This window comes from Bidens hawaiensis, unplaced genomic scaffold (assembly GCF_021521415.1).
Source record: "Bidens hawaiensis isolate Kalapana, Puna unplaced genomic scaffold, B.hawaiensis_p1.1 tig00059366_1, whole genome shotgun sequence".
Lineage (NCBI taxonomy): Eukaryota > Viridiplantae > Streptophyta > Magnoliopsida > Asterales > Asteraceae > Bidens > Bidens hawaiensis.
Genome location: NW_027500711.1, coordinates 25,428 through 52,002, shown reverse-complemented (window position 1 = coordinate 52,002; position 26,575 = coordinate 25,428). Strand labels below are relative to the sequence as shown.

Below are 26,575 nucleotides of genomic sequence, written 5' to 3'. Positions count from 1 at the left end.
CGACCAGCTGACATTTTGGTGTTTGGATGGATAGGAGGAAAACATGCGTGTGTGGATTTAACAGGGGTTATCCTCTAATGGGCTTAGGGAGTAGTGGTTTCACAGTCTTTCAAGCTGCTTCAGGCAATGTGACTAAACATGAGAATGCGTGACTTAACAACCAACATGTATTTATTCCTTTTGCTTTTGACACTTTTGGTTTTCTCGTGCCTGAAGCTGTGGAGTTACTTATCCGAGTTCAACGGGTCATGCATAGTAATGCTATGACCCAAAGATCAGCGAATGTGGTTTTTAGAAGATTAGGCTTTGCAAATCAAAAGGGGGTATTGTGACACCCGGTAAATTCCCAATCCCTTAAACCAAGTAATCAACCTAAATATTAGGTAATTATGCGCCTTGCGCGAGCGCACCATATTAGAAACAGCGCGTGCATTTGTTATGTGCGCCCTGCGCAAGCGCGCCATGTTAGAATCAGCGCGTGCATTTGTTATGTGCGCCCTGCGCGAGCGCGCCATGTTAAGAACCAGCGTGGGCATATGTTATATGCGCCATGCGCGAATGTTTTGGCTTTATGTTTTCATGTACCTTAACGTTATGTTGTCTAATGGGTTGACCATCCCGCATGATGCTAAGGCGGGTGCATCCTAAATCGTTTATGCGCGTGCGGAAGGGAACTAACCTCCCCGCATGGCGGGAACATTGAGAGCTAGTTTGTCTGAAGCTCCAAGATGGAATTGACTTCAACATAACTGATCACTATGTTGAAATACCAAGACCACCTGGAGAATCTACAAATGAAACTCAATGTCCCTAACTGCGAGAGGGTTACGTGCCTACCCGCAGCAAAGAAATGTCCTTCACGCAGAAAGCTATGCGCACAAAGCGATACGCACAGAACACTTAGTCTATTCTCCAGACGTAAGGAGATTACTCCCGCCCAAAAGGAAACAGTAGCGTGTTTCAGAAATTTTCCACTTTTTACTGTACACTGACAAAAGTTCCTGAAAAAGCACACTGTAACACGAAAAGTCAACTGTCAGCCACCCTATTCTCACCAACCCCAGACCTGCATGTCCTGACCAAATCAAAATCAAAATCTTTTATCCACTACTCCACTCTTAAATAAATAATAATAATTTCCATACTTTATCATCATTACACCTAGATATGAAGAGATTACAATCCCCTAAAGCAAGGGATTGTGTTCCCTTGAGTTTGCCTATAAATATGTAACCTAAATTATCACCAAAAACACACTGCAAACTCCTCTCTTAAGAACTGCAACTTGCACTAAACATCTCCCAAGCATCCGTTATTTTCAATTCCGTTCCAGTTACTAGACCTTCAATTCAAAGGCCAACACCAAGAAAACCCGAATCTCGATTAATCCCTTAACAAGAACCTCAGGTGAGTCTCACAGCCCCTATTCTCACTGTTTTCACTATTTTTAAACTGTTTTCGGGGCGAGGGACACGTACTTAAATTACGATTTATCATGGTATACTTACAAGTTATGTAAACGATAGTTTAAATTATGTTTCATGATGAGCAATGCAAACGGTTATCTTTGGTTTACGATGTATGTGCGCCAGAATTCGAGTAAGTGATCACCTTACCATTGGAACTCTAAGGGTAGGGACTGCTGGTTTGATCCGCCCACTCGTAGGGGTCGCACCTCTTACACAGACGAGTGCCTAGTATGGTCATGGGGCAGTACTATGGGTTTGAGCCCGCTCGTAGAGGTCGCTCCTCTTACGCAGACGAGCGCCTTGTTTTCCGGCACAACGTCCGCGCGTAACCCGCGGGACGGTATTATTTCGCTCGTAGTGGCAGCGCCACTTACACAGACGAGCACGATTTTTCAGAAGTGTCCGCGCGTAACCCGCGGGACAGTATTACTTATTTCGCTCGTAGTGGCAGCGCCACTTACACAGACGAGCACAGTTCCCAGAAATGTTCGCGCGTAACCCGCGGAACGATTTTATCAGAATATGTTGATAGAACTACGTTTTACCAAGCATGTGTTTTAATGATGCTATCAGAATTATGTTTCAGAATGATTTTTATCAAGATTATGATGCAATACGATTTATCGAGTTACTAAAACTTGTGAACTCACTCAGTTTATACTGATTCAAATGTTTTACGTGTCTTTCAGGAGATAACTAAGTAGCGCATGGAGTCACACTTAGAGCACCTCACGCTGAACATCTAAAACTAGCTTTTTGGAAGATTTTAGTTCTATCCCTTCGATGCGCGTGGTTGTTCCCGCCGCGCAAGGGGATATGGCGTGGAAATCTTCAACAGTTTTTATACTTGGATGTTTTTATGAAATTTTTAAACAATGTAATGTATTTGTATTAAACATTTCATGCGCAATGAAAATCTTACTTTGAATGTTTGCAATGGCCCGTGCTTAATTATCAATCCCCACTCGCGCGCGCCCGGCAGTTTCCGCCGCTCAGGGCCGGGTGTGACAGATTGGTATCAGAGCACTGGTTATAGCGAACTAGGAAAAGAAGTTTTAACCTAGACTATAACCGTTGGGGAATCGCATGAAATATTTTTCAAAGAAAATATTTTCAAAAGAAACTACACACACACTTAGGAACACGGGTCACACAGTGTCTAGTAAATAAAGATAAAGAACATTATGTGCTCAGAGTACATGCGCTAAGTTTAATATATTTTCATCCTCTTTTAAAGCGAGAATGCCTCCAACTAAAGCCAAGGGAATTACCATGACACCCGAGGAACTCGCGGAAATAATCGCGCAGGCGATCGCAACACATGAGGCCAGCAAGGCCGAATCAAGTCAGGGTCGTCAGAATGAGACCCCAGAACCCGAATCAGGAGCCTTGGACAAAGGATGCTCCTATAAGACATTCATGGCATGTAGGCCTTGGCCATTCAAGGGTACCGAAGGGGCCATTGGGCTCTACAACTGGATTGACAAGATGGAGACAGTTCTCTCCATTAGCAGATGTAGTGAGAACCAGAAGGTTCTTTACGCGACATGCATGTTCCAAGAAGCAGCTTCGTCTTGGTGGAAACTTCAAGTGAAGACTTTGGGGCGAGAAGTTGCTCTTCACAAGACCTGGGAAGAACTGAAGGAGATGATGATGAGAAAGTTCTGCTCTCGCGCAGAAATCCAGAGCCTGCAGCAGGAATTCTGGAACCACACAATGGTAGGAACGGATATCGACGCCTACAACAACCGGTTCAACGAGCTTTGCCAGTTGGTGCCAGACCTGGCAAACACGGAGGAAAAGAAGATCGAGAGGTATATCTTTGGGTTACCTCCTGTTGTTAGGGTTCCGCTCAACGCCGCAGCGCCTCCAACCTTTGATGAGGCGGTAGCGCGGGCCATCACCCTTACAAGGGATACGGTCCGTGCGGGTATGTTGACTACGCGCGGAAACGAGCAGCGAACCTCTGACTCCAAGAGGAAATGGAACTCTCACCACCGAGGGTCCGACTCCAAGCAGCCACCGTTCAAGAAGCAGGAAAGCGCAAGGGTTTACGCGATCCAAGCCGCGGAGCCATTAAGGAAAGGATACAGCGGGCCTTACCCATGGTGCAACAAATGCAAGTTTCACCATGAGGGTGAATGCGCGAGAGTCACGTGCGCCAAATGTGGCAGACCAGGGCACAAGACGATGAATTGCCGTGTCAGAGAAGCTGGAGCGAGCGACAACTGCTACGCATGCGGGAAGCCAGGGCATTTTAGTCGGGATTGCCCGCAAAAGGGAAACCAAGCTCGCGGGAGAGCTTTTGTGATCGGCGCAGGCGAAGCTAAAGAAGAGCCGAATGTGGTAACCGGTACGTTTTTGCTTAACGGCCATTTTGCATCTGTCTTATTTGATACTGGCGCTGACCTAAGTTTTATATCTGCTGAGTTTAAAAACTCCCTAGGCCTAGCAACCAGTAGGCTAGACACGCCTTATACTATAGAACTAGCCAATGGTAGACAGCTATGCGCGAACGAAAGAACTGAACAATGTGTAATAGTCATGGGAGGCCACGGGTTCAACATTAACTTGTTGCCAATAGACTTGGGAAGTTTTGACATTGTGATAGGTATGGATTGGTTAGTCGAGAACCACGCGGAAGTTATTTGCCATGAGAAGCAGGTTCGGGTCCCACTGTTGAACGGAGAAACCTTGGTGATTCAAGGGGAAAGAAGGGGAGTTGCGACGAAACTAATTTCGTGCCTAAAGGCGCGTAAGTGCCTAAGGAAAGGGTGCTACGCCTTCCTGGCGCATGTCGTAGAGAAGAAAGGAGATGAGCGAAGAATTGAAGACTTACCAGTAGTGCGCGAATTTCCAGAAGTTTTTCCTGAAGATTTGCCCGGATTGCCGCAGCCGCGACAAGTCGAATTTCGTATTGATTTAGTCCCAGGAGCTGCGCCAGTAGCTCGAGCGCCTTATCGATTAGCTCCATCTGAGATGCAGGAGCTATCCAATCAGTTACAGGAACTATTGGATAAGGGTTTCATACGCCCAAGCTTTTCACCTTGGGGAGCTCCAGTACTGTTTGTTAAGAAGAAGGATGGTTCGTTCAGAATGTGTATTGACTACAGGGAGCTGAATAAGCTGACAGTCAAGAATCGGTACCCTTTACCGAGGATTGACGACTTATTTGATCAGTTGCAGGGATCCAGTTATTATTCAAAGATAGATCTACGGTCAGGATACCACCAACTTAGGGTCCATGAGGAAGATGTGCCGAAAACAGCCTTCCGAACTAGATACGGCCATTATGAGTTCTTAGTAATGCCTTTCGGGCTAACTAATGCGCCGGCTGTATTCATGGATCTGATGAACCGCGTGTGCAAACCATACTTGGACAAGTTTGTGATTGTGTTTATAGATGATATTCTGATTTACTCTCGGACCAAGGCCGAGCATGAGCAACACCTGAGATTGATTTTGGAATTGTTGAGGAAAGAAAAGTTGTATGCGAAGTTTTCCAAATGTGAGTTTTGGCTTAGAGAAGTTCATTTTCTCGGTCACGTTGTAAACGAGAAAGGAATACACGTTGATCCTTCCAAAGTCAAGGCCATCGAAAACTGGGAAGCGCCAAAAACCCCAACTGAGGTGAGGCAATTCCTAGGACTAGCTGGCTACTATCGACGCTTCATTGAGAACTTCTCCAAGATAGCTCTACCACTGACCGCGCTAACTCAGAAAGACAAGAAGTTTGTTTGGGGCGAAAATCAGGAAACAGCATTTCAAATGTTGAAACAGAAGTTATGTAGTGCGCCAATTTTGTCTCTGCCCGAGGGGACGGATGACATCGTCGTTTACTGCGACGCTTCACAGCAGGGACTTGGATGTGTCCTTATGCAGCGAGACAAAGTCATAGCGTATGCCTCGCGCCAACTCAAGACCAATGAAAAGAACTACACAACGCATGATCTGGAACTTGGAGCGGTTGTCTTCGCGCTAAAGATTTGGCGCCATTACCTCTATGGTACAAAGTGTATAATTTTTACGGATCACAAGAGCCTTCAACATATATTTGATCAAAAGGATTTAAACATGAGGCAACGAAGATGGGTGGAGTTGTTGAATGATTATGATTGTGAAATTAAGTACCACCCTGGAAAGGCGAATGTGGTGGCAGACGCGCTAAGTAGGAAGGAGCGAATAAAAACGCTGCGAGTCAAGGCTCTAAGGTTGACCATTCACGCAGATCTCTCTACCCGCATCCGAGACGCTCAGCAAGAAGCCTTGAAACCAGAGTTTGTTAAAAACGAATCCCTTGGGGGTATGATTAAGGATTTGGAGCTCAAAGAGAACGACACTCGATATTTTGCTAACCGCATATGGGTCCCTCTCAGGGGAGGATTGCGCGAACAAGTATTAAACGAGGCTCACAAGACGCGGTATTCCGTACATCCTGGCGCAGACAAGATGTACCAAGATGTTAAAGCGCTGTATTGGTGGCCCAATCTTAAAGCGCCATCGCGACGTATGTCAGTAAGTGCCTGACGTGTTCAAAGGTAAAGGCTGAATATCAGAAGCCGTCGGGGTTACTTCAACAGCCAGAAATTCCCACGTGGAAGTGGGAACAAATCTCTATGGACTTCATCACCAAACTGCCAAGGAAACCTGGGGGTTATGACACGATCTGGGTTATTGTAGATCGGCTAACTAAGTCAGCGCACTTCCTGCCAATCAAGGAAACCGATAAGATGGAAAAGTTAGCCAGATTGTATATTCGAGAAGTAGTTTCAAAACATGGAGTCCCAGTGTCCATCATTTCTGATAGAGATAGTCGGTTCACATCAAGGTTTTGGAGATCGTTACAAGGAGCTCTAGGTACTCGCCTTGATATGAGTACAGCTTATCATCCTCAAACGGATGGGCAAAGTGAGCGAACAATCCAGACATTGGAAGATATGCTACGCGCGTGCGCAATCGATTTCGGAGGTAGCTGGGATACTCATCTCCCATTGGTTGAATTTTCTTACAACAACAGTTACCACACAAGCCTCAAGGCTGCGCCGTTTGAAGCTTTGTATGGGCGCAAGTGTAGATCCCCACTGTGCTGGGCTGAAGTGGGTGACAAGCAAATGACTGGTCCAGAATTGATCCAAGAAACAACAGACAAGATTTTTCAGATACGGGATCGCCTTAAGACAGCGCGCGACAGACAGAAGAGCTACGCAGATGTGCGAAGGAAACCGTTGGAGTTTCAAGTAGGGGATAGGGTACTTTTGAAAGTCTCTCCATGGAAAGGAGTCCCCCGTTTCGGCAAGCGAGGAAAGTTGAATCCACGCTACATTGGACCATTTGAGATCCTGGAAAGGATCGGTCCGGTTGCTTATAAACTCCGTCTACCCGCCGAACTCAGTGGAGTTCATGATACGTTTCATGTGTCCAACCTCAAAAAGTGCTTATCTGACGAAACGTTGATTTTGCCGTTGGAAGAGATTCACATCGACAAACAGCTGCACTTCGTAGAAGAACCTATAGCAGTAACCGATTGGAAAGAACAAAAGTTACGCAGAAGCAGAATCAAGTTAGTAAAGGTTCAATGGAACTCGAGGCGTGGGCCTGAATTCACTTGGGAAAGAGAAGACCAGATGCGCATGAAATACCCACACCTCTTTCAGAGCATGGCTTCTGCCAGCAACGTCTCCTAAATTTCGGGACGAAATTCTCTTAACAGGGGGAGAATGTGACACCCGGTAAATTCCCAATCCTTTAAACCAAGTAATCAACCTAAATATTAGGTAATTATGCGCCTTGCGCGAGCGCACCATATTAGAAACAGCGCGTGCATTTGTTATGTGCGCCCTGCGCAAGCGCGCCATGTTAGAATCAGCGCGTGCATTTGTTATGTGCGCCCTGCGCGAGCGCGCCATGTTAAGAACCAGCGTGGGCATATGTTATATGCGCCATGCGCGAATGTTTTGGCTTTATGTTTTCATGTACCTTAACGTTATGTTGTCTAATGGGTTGACCATCCCGCATGATGCTAAGGCGGGTGCATCCTAAATCGTTTATGCGCGTGCGGAAGGGAACTAACCTCCCCGCATGGCGGGAACATTGAGAGCTAGTTTGTCTGAAGCTCCAAGATGGAATTGACTTCAACATAACTGATCACTATGTTGAAATACCAAGACCACCTGGAGAATCTACAAATGAAACTCAATGTCCCTAACTGCGAGAGGGTTACGTGCCTACCCGCAGCAAAGAAATGTCCTTCACGCAGAAAGCTATGCGCACAAAGCGATACGCACAGAACACTTAGTCTATTCTCCAGACGTAAGGAGATTACTCCCGCCCAAAAGGAAACAGTAGCGTGTTTCAGAAATTTTCCACTTTTTACTGTACACTGACAAAAGTTCCTGAAAAAGCACACTGTAACACGAAAAGTCAACTGTCAGCCACCCTATTCTCACCAACCCCAGACCTGCATGTCCTGACCAAATCAAAATCAAAATCTTTTATCCACTACTCCACTCTTAAATAAATAATAATAATTTCCATACTTTATCATCATTACACCTAGATATGAAGAGATTACAATCCCCTAAAGCAAGGGATTGTGTTCCCTTGAGTTTGCCTATAAATATGTAACCTAAATTATCACAAAAAACACACTGTAAACTCCTCTCTTAAGAACTGCAACTTGCACTAAACATCTCCCAAGCATCCGTTATTTTCAATTCCGTTCCAGTTACTAGACCTTCAATTCAAAGGCCAACACCAAGAAAACCCGAATCTCGATTAATCCCTTAACAAGAACCTCAGGTGAGTCTCACAGCCCCTATTCTCACTGTTTTCACTATTTTTAAACTGTTTTCGGGGCGAGGGACACGTACTTAAATTACGATTTATCATGGTATACTTACAAGTTATGTAAACGATAGTTTAAATTATGTTTCATGATGAGCAATGCAAACGGTTATCTTTGGTTTACGATGTATGTGCGCCAGAATTCGAGTAAGTGATCACCTTACCATTGGAACTCTAAGGGTAGGGACTGCTGGTTTGATCCGCCCACTCGTAGGGGTCGCACCTCTTACACAGACGAGTGCCTAGTATGGTCATGGGGCAGTACTATGGGTTTGAGCCCGCTCGTAGAGGTCGCTCCTCTTACGCAGACGAGCGCCTTGTTTTCCGGCACAACGTCCGCGCGTAACCCGCGGGACGGTATTATTTCGCTCGTAGTGGCAGCGCCACTTACACAGACGAGCACGATTTTTCAGAAGTGTCCGCGCGTAACCCGCGGGACAGTATTACTTATTTCGCTCGTAGTGGCAGCGCCACTTACACAGACGAGCACAGTTCCCAGAAATGTTCGCGCGTAACCCGCGGAACGATTTTATCAGAATATGTTGATAGAACTACGTTTTACCAAGCATGTGTTTTAATGATGCTTTCAGAATTATGTTTCAGAATGATTTTTATCAAGATTATGATGCAATACGATTTATCGAGTTACTAAAACTTGTGAACTCACTCAGTTTATACTGATTCAAATGTTTTACGTGTCTTTCAGGAGATAACTAAGTAGCGCATGGAGTCACACCTAGAGCACCTCACGCTGAACATCTAAAACTAGCTTTTTGGAAGATTTTAGTTCTATCCCTTCGATGCGCGTGGTTGTTCCCGCCGCGCAAGGGGATATGGCGTGGAAATCTTCAACAGTTTTTATACTTGGATGTTTTTATGAAATTTTTAAACAATGTAATGTATTTGTATTAAACATTTCATGCGCAATGAAAATCTTACTTTGAATGTTTGCAATGGCCCGTGCTTAATTATCAATCCCCACTCGCGCGCGCCCGGCTGTTTCCGCCGCTCAGGGCCGGGTGTGACAGGTATCAACGCAGCTTGTTGCCCACTTGCCTTATGTTTTGATGTAATCTCATCATATAAAGCATTCATGCATTATTGACTGACCGGCCAGGTCTAAAATCTAAATATATCAACACCACCCTTTGAACAAAAAAAAAACCTTAGTTTGTTATCCATTTTTTGAGGCATTGTTGTTTTTTTTGAAGCGTCTGGTATGTTTTTAACCCATGTTTCTTTTACTCGAAACTTGTTTTGACCCGAAACTCATCATAACCATATTCATGCGAAGCCCAAACTTATCCCGATCCGAAACACGTTCCGACCTGAAAACCATGTCGAGACGAAATTTGTTCCAACCCTCCTGACCAAGTCATGCCTAAACCCTTTTCGAACATACTCGAAACCCTTTATGACCTGACCTCATGTCGAGTGAAACCGTGCTGAGTCGAACCCTGTTCCCACCCGAACTTGTGTTCAGTCGAAACCCATTCTGGCTTGAAACCTATGCTTAATCAACACCTTCCAATCCTAACCCCGTTTTGATCCAGATTCGACTCGAATCCCGCCCGGACCCAAAACCCGTTCTTATCCGAAAATCGATCTGACCCAAAACTCATTTTGACCCGATCTATTTCCACTCAAACCAAATTAAACGTATTCTAACGCGTATTCAAACTTTTCTTTTGAAAGTTGTGGGAATCTCGATTTCTAATTTGATTGGAATTAGTTCAAATTTCAAATTCTTTCGTATCCAAAAGAATTCAAATTTATATGAATTCCATGAAACATATAAAATAAAATGGTCAAATTATTCTACAAAAGGGGTAAAAAAATAGAAGGGAGAAGGATGAGAATATTTTTTAGCAAAAAAAAAAAACCATAAAAAAAAGAAACATTAATAAAAAAATTATAACTCAAATTTTAATACAAAAACGTAAAATGTAAAAAAAAAAATTGTTTCCACCGTCTTCGTCGTTCTAAAAAAACACAACGCTGAGTGAAAAAAATCATTGTATTTTTTTAATTTTTATTGTGTTTTATGCTTATTTTCGTCATTAACTATGTCTTTTTTTATATTATGTTATATTACTCAGCATCGTGTCATATTTTGTTCGGCATTATGTTATATGTAACGAATAATTGTGCATTTTTTTGTTCATCATTATGCATTATGTTGTTTGTTAATTTTCGATATTGTATCTTTTTTCTTGACATCGTGCCAATTATTATCTCCCTTGGCGTTTTAACTTCACCCTAAAATAAAATCGTTACATTAGTTAAAAACGAAATGAAAAAGAACGGGCAGCCGAATATTATCATTATTATCATGCGACGAGGCTAACCGCTAACCAAAATCAATCAATCAAAAAACCCTAGAAAAATCAACACCACCACCACACCAAAAATGGGTGAAATCAGAACCCATGGCGATACCACCAACGAACAAGAAGAAGAACAAGAAGACCTCAACAATAACAAAAATAACCATCATCTTCAGAAGAAGCCAAAGCTATCCTCCTTCATCACACCCTCTCAAATCCGTGACCAATTCTCCCACCACCAACCCGCCATTGCTCGCATCAACAACGGCAGCTTCGGCAGCTGTCCAGGTTCAATAATAACAGCGCAAAAGCAATGGCAGCTAGACTTCCTCAAACAACCTGACGACTTCTTCTTCAACAAGTTACCTTCTCAAATTCTCAAGTCCCGTGCCCTAATTAAGGACTTAATTAATGCGGAAGACGTTTCCGAGGTGTCGATTGTTGATAACGCCACCACGGCCGCAGCGATTGTGCTCCAGCACGTTGGATGGGCGTTCGCCGAAGGCCGGTTTGAGAAAGGCGATGCGGTGGTGATGCTGCATTGCGCGTTCCAGGCGGTGAAGAAGTCGATCGAGGCGTATGTCACGCGCGCGGGCGGGTCGGTTATTGTGGTGCATTTGCCGTTTCCGATTAGTTCGAATGAGGAAATTGTTGATGAGTTTAGGTTAGGGTTAGCTAAGGGGAAGTTGAATGGTAGGAAGGTTAGGTTAGCGATTATTGATCATATTACGTCGATGCCGAGTGTGATTATTCCGGTTCGGGAGTTGGTTAAGATTTGTAGAGAGGAAGGTGTGGGGCAGGTGTTTGTGGATGCGGCGCACGCGGTTGGGAGTATACCAGTTGATGTGAAGGAGATCGGGGCGGATTTTTATGTGAGTAATTTGCATAAGTGGTTCTTTTGTCCTCCGTCTGTGGCGGTGCTTTATTGTAGGAAGTCGTTGGCTTCGGACTTGCATCATCCGGTTGTATCGCATGAATACGGGAATGGGTTAGCGATAGAGAGCGCGTGGATTGGTACGCGCGATTACAGTTCGCAGTTGCTGGTTCCTGAAGTGATTGAGTTTGTGAACCGGTTTGAGGGTGGGATTAATGGGATTATGACGAGGAATCATGACGTGGTGATTGAGATGGCGACGATGCTTGTGAAAGTGTGGGGGACGATTCTTGGCACCCCTCCGGAGATGTGTCCTAGTATGGCGATGGTCGGGTTGCCTTCGCGTATAGGGGTTTTGAGCGACGATGATGCTAAGAATTTGAGGAATTATCTTAGGGATCGGTTTAAGGTTGAAGTTCCGATACATTATCAGCCTTTGAAAGATGCGGAGGTGGGCCCGAGGGACGGGTGTTCTGGGTTTATAACGGGGTATGCTAGGATTTCTCATCAGGTTTACAACACGGTTGATGATTATATCAAGTTCAGAGACGCGGTTAACCAGCTTTTGCAGGAAGGGTTTAATTGCAGCATGCTGGTTTCGAGAGAATAATGATGACGATAATAATAATAAAATCAGTATGTTATCCTTTCTTTTTTCCTTTTTCCTGTTATTTCATTCCAGTAGAAAGAACAAAAGGCATAAAGTTTGTGATATGTTGTGTAGAGTATGTGCTTTGCACCGAGTTGTTTGTGTGAGGATGCTAGTGTTTTGTACAACAACGATGTTCTTTACATAATGGTAATCTCAAAGGCCCGGTCTTTTCAAGTTAATAAATTTCAGTCTCACTTTGTTAACTTGGATATCATACTATGCTATTAGATATATAGGATTAGAGATGCTTGACATTTAGGGGTGTAAATGAGCGGATCCCAAGCTTAGCTAGGCTTTAGCTCGGCTCGTTATGACTTACAAGTCGTTTCAAGCTTTCTTTTTTCTAGAGCTCAGGCTCGGCTCGTGAGTTGTTATTTCAAGCTTGGGCTCGGCCTAGGATCGGCTAATTTATTATTATTTTTTAATTAATATATATACGCTTTTAATTATTTATATATATTTTGAGAAAAATCATAAACGAGCCTACGGCCTGCTCGAGCTCGTGTAGTACCTTAAACAAGCCAAACTTAAAAAATACACAAGGCTCGATAACTAAACGGGCTTTATTTGAGGCTCGGACTCGACTCGTTTCTAGCTTTTTATCTATATGAGCTCGAGTAGCTCGCTAACAGCTTGGCTTGTTTGCACCCCTAATGACATTGCATTTGGAGGTGATTATGTAATATTGAATAGTGTAGATTCAGATAACCAGCTCTAACAAAACGATTAACAAGTTAGTGGCCCGGGTCTTAGGAGTATTAGGTGGGCTTTTATAGATAATCAGTTGTTCGATCTAGTGTCTTGTTTAAGGATTTATGTTAATGACCTGTAATAATCCTTAACTGATTATCCAGCATTTGACTATTTGGCCCTTAAGCGATCAAATAACTTAGAAGGTGAGGTGGCTCTGTGTGTGTTTTGGGGTTTGAATTGAGGGACCATTTTGGTACTACATCTTTGATGTGAATGCAAGTCATATGGTGTGGATGTTTAACTGATGTCTAGAGAGAGACGTTAACCGCAGAAGCAGTTTTAAGGCAATTATGTAACTGTATATTCACTTGCTTTCTGTCTCACGCCAGCATTATGTACAAGTGTTTATGTTGTTCTCGTGATTCTATACTTCAATTTGGTTATTTAGTGAACATGCCCCTATATGTATATTAGATGTGCATAGTAATTTGTTAAAGAGGGAACACAAAAAAACACGGTTTTTCCAGATTGCGGGTTGGAATTTGGAACTGGTCGTGTAAACCGAACTGATAACATTTGTTATTATATTTGTTTTTCATTTTAGGATCATGAAGCTATCTATGTATAAGTGTCATACAGATGAATAGTTATCATTTAAAAAAAATAGTACAGATTAATGCATGCATTAACTTGCCATTGATATTCTTAATAAATTTACAATTTTGTAGTGAGATCATGTTTTCATTCCCATCCTTACTTTTCATATTACAGAAACAAAATAAAATCTGGAGCTAATCGAAAGACTTCAATTTCGATTAACTTTTCATGCGTTCCTTTCTCAACGATTACTCCATTCTTGACAATGACAATAATATCAACACCCTTTATGGTTGACAACCGATGAGCCACCGCCATTGTGGTACGGTTAACCATGACCCTATCTTAGTACTCTTGACTCAGAAGCAGCTATTATTTCATCCTCGGTGGCATCACCATCCTTTCCATAAGCGATATTGGGTTGATTAGTGTCATTAAACAAGGTGGGTTCTTGGCTAACCAGACCATCTGCAACCATTTGGCTTGAAATTTTCGCAACTCAATTCTGTCCAACGTGATACGATTACGATAAACAATAATTCAACAGTGTTACAAAAACATTAATAAATATTAGAAGCATAGATATAAATTTATTTCCCATTGATATTCTTCACAAGTTTACAATTTTACTAGCAACTAATAACCTCTTGTCATTCCAATACATATTTTCATATTACAAAACAAAAATAAAATAAAAATTTGTGGAGTATGTAACCTACTATTTTATAAGAAACAATAAAAAGAAAAAAAAATGGTAGTTAATTTGAAGAGCTCATGTGAAGTGCAACTAATGATGCATAGAATCCATCCTTAATATTGATTAATTTTTCGTGTTTTCCTTTCTCAACGATTACTCCATTTTTGACGACTGCAATAACATCAGCGCCCTTAATGGTTGACAACCGATGAGCCACTACCACTGTGGTCCGGTTAACCATGATCCTATCCAACGCGTCTTGAACCACTCTTTCTGACTCAGCGTCTAGTGCACTTGTAGCCTCGTCTAGTAGTAGTATCTTGGGACTTTTAACTATGGCTCTAGCGATAGCTACTCTTTGTTTTTGTCCACCCGACATTTGCACCCCTCGTTCCCCTACCATTGTATCGTAACCCTGAAATTTACGTATTATTCATTACTACTAAATTTTTTATATATCTTAAACGGGTTAAATCAAAGTACTATAGCTAATACTGTACAAGTTAAACGGGTTGAAAGTGGCGCGGATATATTATTAATGCATATAATAAAGTCTTCAAAAATTGTTTATTTTCAAAATTTTAAACTGCTATTGCAATACTAAGAAATGCATTAGTTTCTAATAAGATATTTTGAAAAGCGGATTTTTACGCATTTCAGCCCGAATTCATGAAAGATTATTACTTTATAATCATTATATTAATATTCATATTATTATTTCAACAATATTGATTTTGTAATCATAAAAACATATTATTTACTATCAAGAAATTTTAAAGACTGGACAAAAAGTGTTGATGTGTCAACCCAACCCGTCCTGCGTCAACCAGTGTTAAAAATGGCCCGTTTCACCTTGAGTTAAAAATCACTACTGTTTTTTAATCATAGCAAAAGCATTACTTTAAATAGATCTGGCCCGTTTCAACCTATACTAAATTTGACCCGTCACTCAATGTGAAGTAGACAAACCTGGTGTAAGGCACTAATGAACTTGTGGGCATTGGCTAACTCGGAAGCAGCTATTATTTCACCCTCGGTGGCATCACCGTCCTTTCCATAAGCAATATTGGCCCGAATGGTGTCGTTAAACAAGACGGGCTCTTGGCTTACGAGACCCATCTGCGACCTGAGCCACTTGAGTTGGAATTTATGCAACTCGGTTCCATCCAATGTGATACTACCCGAATCTGGATTATAAAATCTTTGTAACAGTTGAATAACCGTTGACTTCCCGCTTCCACTCTCACCAACCAACGCCACTGTCTTACCTCTACGAATCGTTAAACATAAATCACGAAATATCTCAACATCAGGTCGGGTTGGATATTTAAAACTAACGTGACGAAGCTCGATTTCCCCTTTGACCGTTTCCAAAGTCAAGCCCGATTCGTCACTCGGGTCAATCTCTGACTTCCGGTCAAGAATAGCAAAAATGGAGATTGCTGAGCTTTTAGCTTTAGTTGAATCGGGTGCAAACGAGCTCGACTGAGACACTGCTAATGCCGCCATTGTTAAAGCAAAGAAAACTCTAAAGACATCTGTGAAGTTGGTTATTCCCGCTTCAACAAACCGGGATCCCGCATAAAAACTGGCTGCATACATACAAAACAGTAAAAAGAATGAAACCCCAAACCCGATCCCGCTAATCAAACCTTGTTTGATCCCGGTTTTCTTTGGGCCCTCGCATTTGTTTCTATAAAGCTGCATAACTTTCTCTTCTGCACAAAAAGAAGCTACTGTCCTTATACTCCCGACAGCATCATTCGCCACCTGGCTCGCTTCCTCGTACATCAACTTAGCATCAGCACTAAACCCTTTCATGAATTGCATTTGTACATACCCGTTAGCACTCATTAACGGTATCAAAGCAAGTATTATTAAAGCTAACTGCCAACAAGCTGTGAAAGCTATAACTAAACCCGCGATTGCAGACGACGAATCTTGAACAATTTGAGCAAGTGCATCACCGACCAGCCCGCGAACACTGGCTGCATCAGCAGACAACCGTGCACCGATCGCGCCGCTAGAGTTTTCGGGCTTATCGAACCAACCGACCTCCATTCTGATAACTTTCTCAAAGCATAATGATCTGATTCTTTTTATAAGTTTAGACCCCGCAACCGCAAATAAATAAGATCTTCCAGGATAAGCTAGAAACGATATAACTCCCAGTATTACAAACATCAAAGCCCAGAATTTCGAGTCTTTTCTCATTTCGTGTGGCAGCTCGTAAAATGTTTTGATCATGTTCGAAAGCAGGATACTGAAAACCGGGAATATTGCCCCGTTAATAATAGCAGCTATCGACCCGATCACGATTACTGGTATTTCTGGTTTGTTGAGGTTTGCAAGGCGGCGAAGTGGGACTTTCGGCTGTTGTTTTTTTGAGGTTTCATCTGCTTCGATGTCCATGGATTCGGGCTGCACGACACCGAGCTGTGGCGGCAGACCGTATGACATGGACATTGAGTGGCGCCGGCTGCTGGTTGACCCTCGGCTCAGTGACCGTTGGTAGGATATGTTTTTACTTGAATGACTTCTAAGTTCTTTACCAGTTTCTGAGTAATCTTGATCTTCTGAGTTATGATGATGCGAGTCGTTATGAACTTCTTGCAATTTTATAAGTTGAGAGTATGCTCCTTCAGGATCTTGAAGTAGCTCTGTATGTGATCCTGAACAATTTTTAAATTAATAATTTAGTACTTTCACATATGAAATTCAAACAAAATAACTACAAAAATGTACCTTTTTCAACCATTTTTCCGCGATGAATAACTGCAATCATGTCAGCGTTTCTAACCGTGCTTAAACGATGTGCAACGATGACAGTTGTTCTGTTCACCATTATCCTATCCAATGCCTCCTGCACAACTCTCTCAGATTCTGCATCGAGCGCGCTTGTTGCTTCGTCCAAAAGAAGGATTCTAGGATCTTTAAGAATCGCTCTGGCGATGGCAATTCTTTGTTTTTGTCCACCTGATAATTGTGTTCCGTGTTCACCAACCATGGTGTCTAGTCCCTAAAAGTTCATAAAAGAATCTAAATTTATTAAAAATGTTTAAAAAAAGATAAATGTTTTAACAAGAAATTACAATTACAAACCTGAGGTAGTTTATCGATAAATTTAGCAGCGTTTGCTAGCTCGATTGCAACTCTGATTTCCTCCATGGATGCGCCTTCTTTTCCATACAAAATATTATCTTTAATGCTGGATGTGAATAAAACCGGTTCTTGGCTAACAAGACCGATTTTCTGTCTAATCCATTTCAGTTGAAATTCCTTAAGATTAATGTTATCAATAAGAACTTCCCCTGCTTTAGGATCATAAAACCTCTCTATTAAGCTGATCACCGTTGACTTTCCGCTTCCACTTTGACCAACCAAAGCTGCAGTCGTCCCACTCGAGATACTGAGAGAAAATCCACTGAATATTTCCTCATCGGGTCTTGCTGGATAAGTGAAATACACGTCTCTTAATTCTATATCGCCACGAATATCGTTTAATACTTTCCCTTTTGTGTCGTATGCGTCTATTTCTGGCTTTCTGTTTATCGTTTCAAACATCTTGTATGCTGCTGCCCGACCCGCTGCAAATGCACTCAAACAAGGAGATGCCTGCCCGAGAGACCTGTAAATATGTCATGTCAAAATGGGCCAACTTTTGAAAACTATTCATATATTTAACCCGTTAAAAGAATGTAAAAACATGATCATGTTTTACGAACGGGTCAAAATATCTACTTTCAGTAAACTTGGTAAAGAAAAAAAGAAAAAAGAAAAACTGCTTACATGGATCCAGTCAGCACAGCAAATATGACGGTGAGCACATCGCCTCCATTATACCCTCTATCTATTATCAACTTTGCACCATACCAAACAGCCAAAGCATAACTACAGAATACAATAAACATCATCGATCCAAGACCAAGCCCGGTGACCAGACCTTCACGAACACTAGAACTATAAGCTTCAATAAGTGATTTATTGTAATCTGCTTCCGCTTTTTTCTCCCCTGTGAAAGAAGCAACCTAAAGAAAATTGATAATTAGTAAGCAGTCTTAATTATATATAGTGTAGAACTATAGATATTTTTAGTAAATATAATTTCATATTTACTATTCGAAACAGTAAGATATATCATACTCGTTTATTCAGTGAAACAAATAAATATGGTGTTTTTAGTGTTTCGAAAGATATATACAACGTTATAAGGTTTAGAAGGATACAGAACAAAATAATCCTTTATTTAATTACCGTTCTGATTGATCCGAGCGTCTGTTCAACTACAGTGGCTGCTTTAGCATAAGCGGTTTGTCCCCGTGACGCCATCTTGGCTATCATAACTGACATAACCGAACCAGATAGAACCAATGGAGGAATTGAGGTCAACATGACAAGTGTGAGAAGCCATCCCTTGACAAATGCTATCACGAAACCGCCTATAAATGTTGCCATTAGCTGTGTGAATTTTCCAACCTGAAAAATAAGATAATATTTTTATTTTATTTTATTTATTTTTATTTTATTTTTTTGTGGTAAATTAATATAAACTTGGAAATGAATAGTTTATGTACAAACCTTTTCTCCCATGGCATCTTGTATGAGGACGGTATCACCAGACATCCTGCCAACAACTTCACCCGTGTTCGTTTCTTTGTCAAAGAAAGAAACATCTTGTCTTAATATTGTTTTAAGATACAAGTTCCTTATTCTTGCAGCTTGTCTTTCTCCTGTTATCATCCACAATGCCACCTCTACAAAACACAACATTTTGACAATAATTAGATGGCATTTTGATGTGATTATTTTCTTTCAAGTTGTTGTGATAAGATAATCAACTCTTACGTTTGACAAATTCTGATTATTTAAAAGACGCACACGTAAAATGACCTCTAAATAACCACATAATTTTACTCATTGTCCATATTTGATTATCAGCTACTTAAATATGGTATGTATTCAACTTATTAAACCTTAAAACTTGTCTTCTAGTGTACCAAACTCTGTTTTTTTTGTCTAAAGCAAAACTCTTAATAATGTAACTGCTAATTTTCCATAATTTGTAAGGTTTTTATTCTTATATCACCAATATTACTTATCCATCATATAACCCGTACCACGTAGAGGTTTAGAAGTTATCGTTAGAGGTGAACAAATCGGTTTTTTTAAAAAAACCGGTTCGGTTATTAACCGGACCGGTTTTTTTTGGACCGGAAAAAAACCGAACCGGTTAATAACCGGACCGGTTAATAACCGGTTTTTTCATCTCAAAACCCTAACCGGTCTAACCGGTTAGGACCGGTTTAGAAACCGGTTAGAACCGGTTAATAAACCGGTTTTTTTATTAACCGGTTTTTTAAAAACCGGTTTTTAACCGGTTAACCGGTTTTTTTTTTTTTTTTTTTTTTAATAACCATAAAAAACGGTCAAAAAACCAAAAAAACGGCTATATGCCCGTTATACAACGGTCAAAACCGGTTTAACCGGTTATAAAAAAACCGGTTAACCGGTTATAAAAAAACCGATTAACCGGTTTTTTTATAACCGGTTATTAAAAAAAACCGGTTTTTTTTATAACCGGTTTCAAAACCGGTTTTGGCTCTAAAACTTAAAACCGATATACAAACCGGCGGTTTGTAAACCGGTCAAACCGGTTTTTAAAAAACCGGTTTTTTTTAAAACCGGTTTCCGGTTTAAACCGCCAAACCGGTTCGGGAACCGGTTTTTTTGTGCACCTCTAGTTATCGTGGACCGCATACATGCAATAGCAAGAATAAAAAATTGGTTTATTAGATTTAATAATCCATGTTGACTGGCCGATAATAATCCTTATTCATTTTATTAGCACTGGCAGTCCCAAATTTAAAAAAGTTGGCCCCAATGGTCCCCCGTTAAAAATGACTTAACGGCGTTATATTTTTTTCCGAATTTCAAACTAATGTTTTAGGGCTTTTGATCGGAAGGAGGATACAAGTCGAGTGAGGTAAAACTTAGGTTTGGGATTATTATCCGCCAATACCAGTCAATCGGGATTATTAAAATCCAATAAACCTAAAAAGTTCTAATGATCTATACATCAAAGTATAACGGGTACTCCTATATGTACACTGCCCTCACATATCATACAGGTCACATCACTTCTACATAACACGTCATTGTCACATTAGGTAGTTTCAGTAACTTTTGCAAACCACCTTAAAATGGACTCGTATAATACCTTTTCTTTTCTTATACGAACCTATATCGTACGCGTCTTATGTTATGTGAAAAAAGGTTATGTAGGCCATATAAACTGTTATGATTAGTGTTTTCTAACTTATAACTTATAAGTTAAGTGTTCACATAGCTTTTTGTAAAGGCAAAAACAAAATTAGGTGAAAATAATTTGAAACTTACGGAGAAATGATGCAACACCACACCCAACAGCCAGATAAACAAACTTCAGTGACACCTATAAAACCATCAACATCAAATTAGTTGTCAATAACAAATAATGGTATCAAGATAAGAAATCTGAATATTATAATTTGTCGAGGTGCAAACGAATTTGGCTGCTCGTGAGCTACTGGAGTTTGGACCGGTAAAATGCTCGAAACGAGCATAGCTTTTTCAAGCTCGAGCCTCAAATCAGCTAGTTTAGTTATATAGCCCGAGAATGAGTTTTGTATTGGAAGCTCGTTTAGGCTTGACGAGCTTTGTGTATTTTTTAGTTTGACCTCTTTAGACTTTTACGTATTAATTTCAAACTGCACAGTTGAGCTCGAGCTGAGCTTAGGTTCATTTAAGGTTTTTTGACAAAATATATGAATAACTAAAAATGAATGTAAATTAACTAATTAATAATAAACGAGCAGAGCCCAAGCTTGAAAAAACGACTCACAAGCCGGTCTTGAGCATAGAAAAAGAGCTCGAAACTAGCTAATAATAAACGAGCCGGGCCCAGGCTTGAAAACACGACTCACGAGCCAATCTCGAGCTCTAGAAAAAGAGCTTGAAACTAGCCAATAATAAGCGAGTTGAGTCCGAGCTTAAAAAAGCGACTCACGACCCAATATCGAGCTTCAGAAAAGGAGCTCGAAACGAGCCAATAATAAACAAACCGAGCCTGAGCTTGAAAAACCAACTCACGACCCTATCTCGATAATTAGAAAAGGAGCTCGAAACTAGCAATAACATACGAGCCTAACCCAAGCTTGAAAAAACGACTCACGAACCGTTCTCGAGCTTTAGAAAAAGAGCTCAAAACTAGCCAATAATAAGCGAGCCGAACTTGAACTTGAAAAAACGACTCACAAGCCAATATCAAGCTCAGAAAAAAAAACTAGCCAATAACAAACTATCCGAGCCCGAGCCTGAAAAAACGACACATGAGCCGATCTCGAGCTTTAGAAAAAAACCTCGAAGCGAGCCAAGCCCGAGCTTTAAAAAAACGACTTACGAGTCAAGCACGAGCTTTAGAAAAAAATGCTCGTTACGAGCCAAACCCGAGCTTAATAAAATGACTCACGAGCCGAACTCAAGCTTTAAATAAAAACTCGAAACGAGTCAAACCCGACCTTAAACAGCTCAACTCATATACACCCTCGTAATCTTTAATTACATACCTTGGAAACAGCATCCACCACATCATCATTATTCTGATTCTCACCAAACGAGTTCAAAAGATCACCAAACAAAATCGTCATTAACGGCATACATATTCCATTACCAACCGCACCAATTGTACCAACTATCATCAACACGTAATCCGTGACGTCAGCAAACGCAAACAGCCTATAAAACGGCACCGTTTCGGTACTCTCCGTTTTCTTTTCTTTATTATCTTTTACAACACCATTGCCGGAAGTTGACGCCTCCGGCTTATTATCACCACCACCGGCATCCATTGCACCTGTTTAATTAATAATAATAATATTATCATGAAAATTAAATTAAATATTAATTTGGTTATACGTACACGGAACTGGATTAGAGTCATGAAATTGTGATGAATGAAACGAGTACTAAATATTAAATTACTAGGGTTTATAATTTCGACGTTGCGTATATTAACGGCAAACTGAACGATTATGAGCTGGTTCAGATCTGGATCCAGATCCGAATGAATTCGAATAATGGAAACAGATTGAACAAACGCCAGCTCGTTCTAAGTTTGATGTATACTAACAACTCAAACTCAGAACGCGCCGGCGAGATGCATACATATGCCAGCTCGTTCCGAGTTTGATGTATGCTTAGAACGAGCTGGCGATCAGATGCACGGATGCATACAAAATGAACGCCAGCTCGTTCTGAGTTTGATGTGTGCTAACTACTCAGAATGAGCTGGCGGATCAAAGATACATATGCATACATGAAACAGATTGAACAAAATGCGATGAGATTTGTAAGAACACGCAAGCTCGTTCCGAGTCGGCGATTAGACGCACAGAGGCATACATGAAACAGATGGAACAAAATGCAAATACATCAGCTCGTGAACAAGCTGATGTATTGATGTGTGGTTGCATCACTGTTTCTTATATGTATCTGTACGTTTGATTGCCAGCTCGTTCTGAGTTACATACGTCAAACTCGGAACGAGCTGGTGTGTTCTTACAAATCTTATTGCATTTTGTTCAATCTGGTTTATATGTTTATATTTATTTTGATACTGGTTTGAATGATATGAAAGGTATTCATAGAAAATAGGAGGATTTGAAGAACTCACTTTTTTTGATAATTGTGGATAATCAAAAAATGTATTACAGAGCAGATGCTCTAAAATATGCTGTTGACAAAAGGTGAGGAATATGAATATTATAATATGTTGTTGGAGGGATGGTGGGTTGCTTTTGAAAATATTGAGTGTGAACTTGGCTATTTATAGTTATATACTTATATTATAGATATATATATACACAAATGTATATGTGAGAGGAAGAGTTTTTCCTTGAAGAGCAAGGCTACGTGGTTGAATATGGGTTAAACTCTGCTGCTAAGAAAACACAAAGAGTATTATAATATTCAACCTTGGGGGGTTAGAATTGGAATCAAATAAAATCTTTTAGTTGAGTGATTTAAATGTGCAATTAGTAATCATGTATTTTTCTTATGAAACTTTTCTGAAAGGTTATTTATTCAAACCTGGGCTATGTATTCTTGGTTTCTAGCTTGGTGTGAGAATCCCTTTATATTATTTTAATATAATAATTACAATTGTTGTTAAAAGAAGATTATTCAAAAGGTTAATATTATAAAGCATGGTAAAAAAATTTTCTCAATCTTATTTGTTATATTAAAACTTCTGAATTTATTTAAAGATGAACAGTCATTTTCATTCATATGGTTTAGTCACTTTCATCATTTAAGTCCAAAAGATCATTTTAGTAAATTCTATTATCATGGTTTCTAAAAGTTGTCATTTACGTCTAATATAATAAGTAGGCCTGTAAACGAACCGAATGTTCGGTGAACTATCGTGAACCGTTCGGGGTGAAGTTTGTTTATGTTCGTTTATTTAATAAACGAACGAACATGAACAAAAAATTTGTGTTCGTTTAATTAAACGAACGAACATGAACACATGTTCTGTTTGTTCATTTATGTTCATGAACGTTCGTTTATGTCTGTTTATTTATGTTCATTTATGTATTAATATTAATAGAAAATAATTAAATATTATCTTGATAAGTCATCTGCTTAATGGTTTTATATTTGTTAATTTGTGTTCATTTAAGTGTTTTCATTTAAATTCATTTATATTTGTGTTCATTTACCTTTGTTCATACATGTTTGCTTATCTTTGTTCAGTTGTGTTAATTTAGATTTTAAACAAACAAACACAAATGTCCATTTTTAAATAAACGAACATGAACATAAATATTTGTTCGATTAAGTGTCCATGTTCTTTTAAAGTTAAATTAATGAACACGAACATGCCCTTGTTCGTGTTCATTCGATTCGTTTACAGGCTTTCATTATTCACATTGATGAATACATCGGTCTCAATCTCTAGGCTATGACGATTTTATTTGTGTTCGTTTGTGTTCATGAACCGTTCATGAACACATTAATTTCCTTAATGAACGAACACGAACATAAAATCTCGTTCGGTAAATGTTCGTGAACACATTATTTACTTAACGAACGAACATGAACAAGGCCTTGTTCGTGTTCGTTCGGTTCGTTTACGGCACTAATAATAACACTGCTAGCCTTGTTTAGTAGGATGGTGTAAAATGACAAAAGTGCCTTCACTAACACCTTCTTTAGTAAATAAAATATTTATTTATTTATAAATATATAAATAAAAAACTATATATATATATATGTGTGTAAACAATTAATAAAAACAAAAATAACTGTAAACCATCGATGTCTAGTGCTGGAGAGGGTTGAGCCTCGTCCTGGCACTCTTTCTCCCGCGATGCGGGGACTTTGGCAATAAAGTCGGCCAAGACCTGGCCTTTTATAGCTGGCATTGGCTTGTATTTTATCGCGTATTCTCCCAATTCTATTGCCCATTTGGCTAGGCGTCCCGAAAGTTCGGGTTTGCCTAAAACGTTTGCAAGTTTGAAGTTGGTAAGAATAGTAATTAGGTGACCTTGGAAATATCGTCTTAGCCTGCGTGAAGCCTGTACAAGTGCTAAGACTAATTTTTCCAGGGTAGAGTACCGAGTTTCGACATCTGTTAGGAGACGGCTAACATAGTAGATTGGCATCTGGATGCATTTTCGCTCGACTAACAAGACGGCCCCGGTTGCTCTATCTGTGGCGGAGAGGTATATGATTAATTCCTCTCCCGCTTCTGGTGCTGTGAGCGTTGGGAGTTCGATCAAACGTGACCGAATTTCCTGAAAAGCTGCTTCCGCTTCTGGTGTCCAGCGGAAGTGCGTTTTCTTTAGACAGTTTCTCAGCGTCGACACGAATGGGAACGACCTATCCGCATGATTTGCCAAGAAGCGGTTAAGTGCAACTAGGCGTCCGTTCAGTGTCTGAGCTTGTTTGATGGTAGTAGGTGATTCCATTTTGATAATGGCTTCGACCTTTTCAGGGTTCGCTCTGAAGCCATCTTTTGTAACAATGACTCCTAAGAACTTCCCTTCTTCCATCCCAAAGGAACACTTGCTCGGGTTGAGCTTCATGTTTATCCTTCTGAGTGTGTTGAATGTTTCTTCGATGTCTTTCAACATCGCTTCTGGGTTAAGGCTTTTAATGACCAGGTCATCCATGTATACTTCCAAGTTCCTCCCAATTTGGGCATGAAACTCTTTGTCCATCAGGCGCTGGTATGTGGACCCGGCATTCTTACGTCCGAATGGCATCATTTGATAACAGAATGTGCCATCGGGCGTCCGAAATGCGGTTTTTTCCTGACCGTCAACGGCCATGTGCATTTGATGGTACCCTTTATACGCATCAAGGAAGCATTTAAGGCGAAACGGTGATAACGAATCTACCTTAAGATCAATTTCGGGTAACGGGTAACAATCTTTGGGGCATGCTTTGTTCAAGTCTTTGAAATCTATGCACATGCGCCATTGCTTGTTAGACTTCGGTACCATAACGGGATTTGCAACCCAAGTTTGATATCTGCTAACGCGTACGATGCCCGCGTCAAGGAGTTCCTTGACTTGGGTTCTACACGCGTTAGCTTGTTCCGCCCCCATTACTCTACGCTTTTGTATGACCGGCGTAAAAGCCTGGTCACACTTGAGCTTATGCTCTGCTTTACTTCGAGGTACACCAGTCATGTCTGCTGGTTTCCATGCGAAGATGTCAGCGTTTTTTTGTAGTAAGCGTTTGAGTAATGTGCGCGTAGGATCAGTTATTGTTGGGCCAATGGTAACCGCCTGGTCGGGGTATTTTCCATTAAAAGCCCATTCTTCTGGTTCGGTGATGGTGGGTTTAGCCATCTTTGGTTTGGGTGTTGATGAGACAGATGCGATGCATACCTGGGGAATACCGGTGACCATCGCCACGCCCTCAGCTGTTGGCCATCCTATCATGCCGTGGACTGAAGATACTACGGCATTGAATCTTGCCATCCCGTCTCTCCCGAAGAGAATGTCGTACGTGTGGTGTGGCTTCCTCATTACGACAAAGTCCACATCCTCTGTGCGGGAAAGTTTTCCGTCTGTGAGAGTGACGGGGAAAGATAGGATACCCAGAGGGGTGTTTGTGCTGCCGTCGAACCCTTCCATCGAGGCGTAGACCGTTTCCAAGCGTTCCTTGTCTTCATCATCTAGCTTGTCGAAGAACTGCCTGTACATAACTGTTGACGAGGCACCGTTGTCAACAAGAGTGCGGGAAGTGATGTAGTGCCCCAGCTTGCTTTTGATGACGATAGGGCCTTCTTTGCTGGGTCCTCCTGGCACTCGCGGGAAGCGCACCTCAGCTTCTTTCCATGCGCATGGTTCTGTCGCCTGTATTTTTCTTCCT

General features: G+C 40.9%; 2 protein-coding genes across 2 annotated transcripts; one reads left to right on the top strand and one right to left on the bottom strand.

Annotated features, from left to right (window-relative positions):
• Positions 1-10,722: 10,722 nt before the first annotated feature.
• On the top strand, positions 10,723-12,411 carry LOC143602697 (L-cysteine desulfhydrase-like). The gene has a single exon (XM_077079728.1). It carries the CDS (start codon positions 10,723-10,725, stop codon positions 12,121-12,123), a length of 1,401 nt encoding a protein of 466 aa, XP_076935843.1. The 3' UTR covers positions 12,124-12,411.
• Positions 12,412-14,104: 1,693 nt separating this feature from the next.
• On the bottom strand, positions 14,105-21,983 carry LOC143602695 (ABC transporter B family member 21-like). Its single transcript, XM_077079726.1, has 9 exons — positions 21,757-21,983; positions 20,549-20,603; positions 18,731-18,906; positions 18,407-18,628; positions 17,942-18,180; positions 17,255-17,780; positions 16,898-17,171; positions 15,122-16,824; positions 14,105-14,567 (listed from the first exon to the last, which is right to left on the bottom strand). Exons 1-9 carry the CDS (start codon positions 21,886-21,888, stop codon positions 14,214-14,216), a joined length of 3,681 nt encoding a protein of 1,226 aa, XP_076935841.1. The 5' UTR covers positions 21,889-21,983; the 3' UTR covers positions 14,105-14,213.
• Positions 21,984-26,575: the final 4,592 nt, after the last annotated feature.